Source organism: Sinocyclocheilus anshuiensis, unplaced genomic scaffold (assembly GCF_001515605.1).
Source record: "Sinocyclocheilus anshuiensis isolate Anshui unplaced genomic scaffold, SAMN03320099.WGS_v1.1 scaffold519, whole genome shotgun sequence".
NCBI lineage: Eukaryota > Metazoa > Chordata > Actinopteri > Cypriniformes > Cyprinidae > Sinocyclocheilus > Sinocyclocheilus anshuiensis.
In genome coordinates this window covers 706775-712530 of record NW_015549637.1, presented here as the reverse complement: position 1 = coordinate 712530, position 5756 = coordinate 706775, and the positions used below count along the sequence as shown (strand labels likewise).

General features: G+C 38.3%; 1 protein-coding gene across 1 annotated transcript in view; it reads left to right on the top strand.

Moving 5' to 3' along the window:
• Window positions 1-3840, top strand: part of lamp5 (lysosomal associated membrane protein family member 5) — a 4907-nt gene extending 1067 nt beyond the window's left edge. The window contains exons 2-5 of the mRNA XM_016448823.1: window positions 226-404; window positions 625-756; window positions 841-958; window positions 3443-3840. Of these exons, the coding sequence (XP_016304309.1) occupies window positions 226-404; window positions 625-756; window positions 841-958; window positions 3443-3723 (710 nt within the window). The 3' untranslated portion in view covers window positions 3724-3840. The remainder of the gene's footprint in view (window positions 1-225; window positions 405-624; window positions 757-840; window positions 959-3442) is intronic.
• The last annotated feature ends 1916 nt before the right edge of the window (window positions 3841-5756 follow it).

The window sequence follows — 5756 nt, the reverse complement described above, 5'->3', positions numbered from 1 at the left end:
TGTGTGTGTGTGTGTGTGTGTGTGAGAGAGAGAGAGAGAGTGTGTGTGTGTGTGTGTGTGTGTGTGTGTGTGTGTGTGTGTGAGAGAGAGAGAGAGAGTGTGTGTGTGTGTGTGTGTGTGTGTGTGTGTGTGTGTGTGTGAGAGAGAGAGAGAGAGTGTGTGTGTGTGTGTGTGTGTGTGTGTGAGTCTCTCCTGGTTTCTCACATGTTCTCCTGGTTTCTCCAGTGTCTCTGTCAGCGCTCTGTGTTTCTGCGGAGCAGGAGGTGGAGAATCTCTCCGGACTGTCGCCGAATCCTGACCGGGATATTTTCGTAGTGAGAGAAAATGGAACGACCTGCTTGATGGCGGAGTTTGCGGTGAAATTCCTGATTCCGTACGACGTCCTGGCACTGAACGGGATCGATGTGAGCAAATCTAAAATCCTAAATGAAGCATTCTGAGCTGGTCTAGTCAAAACATGATCAACACGGATTCTAAATGGATTTGGACGAAGTTAAACAGAAATGCCATCATGATTCCGCACGACCCGTCAGGATGCTTTAAACGTTTTGAAAACTTTCATGAACGAACATGAGATGATGCTTATATGTGTGTGCGTGTGTGTGTGTGTGTGTGTGTGTGCAGCTGATCACGGAGCAGGCGTCCGTGTCGATCCCGCGTGGAGCTCAGATCGCTGGGAAATGCGGGAGCAGTGAGTCGGAGCTGCAGATCTCATGGATCAATCACGCATTCACATTCCGCATCTTCTTCTCAAAGGTGATTCCAGCAGAACCTGATCCATCTGAATTCTTACAGCAGTTTTACCACAGTCCCCTAATGTGTGTGTATGTGTATGTGCAGGAGAAGCGCACCATGGGCAGTGATGGAAAAGCTAAAGAAACTGAAGTGTGGAAGATAAACAAGGTTCAGCTGGTCTACAACACTTCAGAGGCGACACACTTCATTAGCGCTTATAATCGTGAGTCAAACAGCTTCATGTTCACAGGAAATCATGATTAGATCAGCCAAACGTTCACCATTGAGATGAGCAAATAAATCATCATCACTGACAAATCTAGACTTGTTTTGTGATTTCATGCTCGTTTGCTGCGTTCAGGTAAAATCGGGTGCGTCACATTGACTGGGTTTATTTAACCTGCGGCTCGTTCTGGAGTTATACTGGATTGAGCTCATGTTTTATCATTCAGAATGAGCTTTTCTTGATGGTTTGGGTTTGCTGAGACACAAAGCCCATTGTCCCATAAGCAGTGCTGCAGCGCTGCGACATCCACCGCGCTCGAACCGTTCACACAGCGGCGACTCGCTCGCAGGAATTCAGCTCTTTACTCACACATTTCATAAGTGTTCTGCTTGCTTGTTCGTAGCTGTCGTACTGAAACTAGTGCAGCGTTACTGCAGTGAAGAACAGCAGGATTTAGTTTCAATTCAAAATTATTTGTAGAGCACTTTTCATAATGCATAGTTTCATAGCAGCTTTAAAAAATGCTTGTTTCAATGTTACAATTTGGAAGTTCTTGCTGATCTGAACTATAAATCCACACACAGGTCACATTACAGCATAAACACAACAGGGCGACACACAGACGTACATTTGCCATCAAGTAAATGCAGGTTTTCAGGTTTGTAGCATTGCAGTAAATCCTTGTGCACCAATTAAAAAGATCCTTAGAGGACAAAACAGCCAGTGTCAAAAAATGGTCATAAAAGGATTATACAGGTTTTTTTTTTCTACATTCACTAATATAGATATTTTTACTAACATCAGTCCTGACTATAGCTACCAAAAATTCATTAATGAACTAATGAAAAAACACAAAATATCTGTTATTTTATTAAAGTCTTGGATAAGTCCATGATTAGAAACATTAATTTTGATGGATTTTTTTTTTTACACACACACACACACACACACACACAAACACACGACACCACACACACACACAATTATACAACATTTAGTTCCGTTGGCCGTTCTCCAGCAGAAGCAGAAAACAGGAACAAAGCGAGTATTTGCTCCAAAGACCAAACCTCAGAAAATTGTGCCAAAATAGTAAAACATCGTACATCTTTTAAAAATATCTACAATTTTGTAGCCTTGCCAACAGAATGAAAGCCGGTTAACAAAGAATGCATGAGTTTATGTTTAATGGCACTGGGGTTAAATATTGCTGTTTTAACGGGGACAGTTTCATCTCTGATATTTTTGTACCTACTGTAAAATAGATTTATGAAAGGAAATGAGGGTGAAATATTAAAAAGCCAATAAAAATACACATTGTTTGCATTAACACAGCCAAAATGATTTAAAAAAAAAAAAATTAAAAGACAAAAATGTCCCTAAAGACGCACAGGGTTAATGACTAAAAATCATCTTCATCTTAATGGCGAATGTAACTGTTTGATTTAGTGCTGAAATGAGCCGCGGTGGGTTAGTAGCGCTGACCCGTCAGTGACCTGCGGGATGAGTGTGTGTATAGTGCCGGTTTCCTTCAGCGCAGTCTCACATGAGCAAAACCAACGCTTCAGTCTGCGTCGATGTGTTGAAAACTGCGCTCAACGTCTGTGTTTGGGGTCACTGACCCTCGCTGGTTTCCATGCAATCTGACAAAAACCCACAGAGTTGAGATTCATGTAAAAACAGCAAACTTCTACTGTAGCTGGTCAGAGACTGAAAAAATATCAAATGTGTGAGAAATGTAGTGATTTTATTTGATTGTATTAGGGGTCAATTTGACACAAAATTAGTTGTTCAGACAGAATATATTATGTTTTTGTCTCACAGGTGCAAATAACTACAAGCAACTAATAACAATGATCTGATATTATTTGTGCTCGTTGTGTTTATTGCTGTTTGTACTTCTGTTATCTCTTATCTAACGCTACTGAGGGCTTCTCACTGATAGTCTAGTGTTTCAGATCCAAATAAACAACCTTTGACAGATTTGTTTGACTGTGAATCTAACAGTGATTCTCAAGATGAGTCTCAACTGAGTCTGACATTTAATACGTTCGACAAGCTACAATAAAAGTTCTTAAGATTTTTTTTATTCAAAGTGTTGATTTTTGGCAAATTGCATGGAAACCAATTTGACCCGCAACTCAAAAGTTGCAACAAATTTCGTACGCTCGTTCCAAAACACATGTATGTGTCGGAACACTGCACATGCATCCATGACCCTGAATGAGTTAACCAGTTAGTTGGTTAACCAGTATTTCAAGCATTTTAGAATTCAAGTCAAATTGACCCTAAAACAGCAGGAGTTGAACTGAGTGTGAAGGGTTATGAGGATCTGTCAGCAGATGAAGATGTTCCTGTTTGCACAGATCAGACTCGTGTAGAAGAGACTCGTGGTTCTCGAACACTTTGTGACGTCAGCGCTGTGTCGTGTTTCGCACAAGCGCTCTTGACACGTTCACAACTCCGCAAACACACACCACTGACTCTGTGACGTCAACGACAAAACCAAAAACCTCTCTAGATGTTGTTTTAGGCTGTATGTGTTGATGTGGAGTGTGAATGACCAGCGCTTCTCTCCTCCTGCAGCGTTTAAATGCATCACGGACCAGCGGGAGCAGCTGGAGCAGATGCTGCCGCTGGTGTTGGGTCTCATCCTGGGTCTCATCATCGTCATCACCATCTCCGTTTATCACTTCCACCTCAAACTGAGCGCCGCGCAGCAGCCGCAGCTTCCTCGCGACCGCTCGCTCTACAAGAACATGTGAAGATCTCTACCGGACGTGACGTCAGTCCAAATGTCTCAACGCACGTCATTAGAACTCTGCTTTTCTTTCTGGTTTCTGTGTCAAATGTATGGAAGCCCGTTTCCACCATAGAATTAAACAAATTCATAGTGTGAATCATAATTCATAATTGCAACATGTAAACTTAGAAATCTGAAAAAAAGTCATTTGCGAGGTGTAAAACTATAATTGATTGAAAATAGTCTTGAGTGCATGAGTTTGTTTAATGACACTGGGATTAAATATTGCTGTTTTAATGGGGACATTTTTGTCTCTAATTTTACATTTCACAATTCTGACTTTTTTCCTCAGAATTTTACGTTTGCATCTCGCTCACTTTTTTTTCCTTCAGATTTCTAACATTTTGCATTTATGAATTTGTCCTCTGAATTCTAAGTTTACATCATGCAACTGAGAAAAAGTCAGAATTGTGAAATGTAAACTTAATTCCGAGAAGAAGAAAAACATCTAAATTGTGAGACGCAAACGCAGAATCCAGAGAAAGTCAGAATTGCAACATGTAAACTTAGAAAAAATCTGGAGAAAAAAAAAGTCAAATGCGAGATAAAAACTTAGAATTCTAAGAATAAAGTTAGAATTCTATCTGACTTTAATATGTCGTAATTCTGACTTTTTTCACAGAATTGTGAATTTATATTACGCAATCCTGCTTATATCTCAGAATTGCTAGAAACAGTCCAAATGAAAAAGTAGCTATTACCGTTACTTTAGTTTGTTATTCTGTGGCGGAGACGGGTTTGATGAGATGTCTGGTCTGGATGTTCAATGTAACCGCTGCACTCATGTACTGTATGTCGTTTACCACGAGTCTGTCACTGTAAAATAGAGATATGTAAATGGCTTGAAGGATATAAATAAAGTACAAATATTTAAGGATTGCTTCATGATTATTGCATATTATTTTGTGATCTTCTAAATGTACTGATGTGACGTGTTTTCTCCATTTACTCTCTGATGGATGAGGTTTCTCTCCTCAGCTGAAGGTTTAGATTCATCAGAATGAAACACGACCCGCAGATGAATGGAGAATCGAGCAGAAGCAGAGAGACAGCAGTAAGATTGACAGTAGATTATGTCATGCTTTCAAAAACTGTATGGAAGCATCTTTACTGTAAACTTTGACATACATTTGATTCAGCTAAGCTGATTCACAAACTTCTGCGTTGGTATTTTCTTACAAAGTTAGGAATAGTTTTATTAATAGAATACTTGAAAATGTTCTTAATCGTTTATTCTAGACAACTGAAGAATTCAAAACAGAGTAAAAGATGTTTCATGCATTTATTGGCTTGTTTCAATAAAAGAATAATGGCATGAATGGCTCGTTCTGCTCATGGGGGGTCAGTGTGAATATTTATAAGCCTTTTGGGGTCTCAGATTCATAGATATTAATTTTTAATAATTTTTGTTAATATTTAGATTTTTTTTTTCATTACAATGTTAAAGTTTTTGTCATTTTGTTTTGTTGCCATGATTTTTTTCAGTTTTAGTTATTTTAGTACATCAAATTAAACCAAATGAAAATGAAAAGGTTGCGATTATTATTTTTTTAAATTTTCAGTTAAAGTTTAAGTAACACTTTTTTTATGGTTTTAGATTTAGTTATAATAACCCTGGCCACATGTAAAAAAAACAACTATTATTCTTATTTATTATTTTTATGTTTGAACATATACATCTAAATAAAAATTAATAGTCTTGAACAAGTTTTCGTTGTGTTTTCTTCATGTCACATTAATCAAATGAATTAAGTACATTTGCATACGTTTAATGTCATTAAATGAACATTAAATCTCACACCTGTAACATAAAAAATGATCATGAGCTGCTCAGTTTTATTGTATTAAAATGTTCTTAATATTTGAGAACCAGACAAAACTTCTCTAACTCTCCCCACACCTTGATGAGACTGTCAGCTGACCTCATTTACAATGCATCATGGGATTGTAGTTCATTCGCTCATTTCAAAATGAAGCAGAAATCCTTCCAGAAAA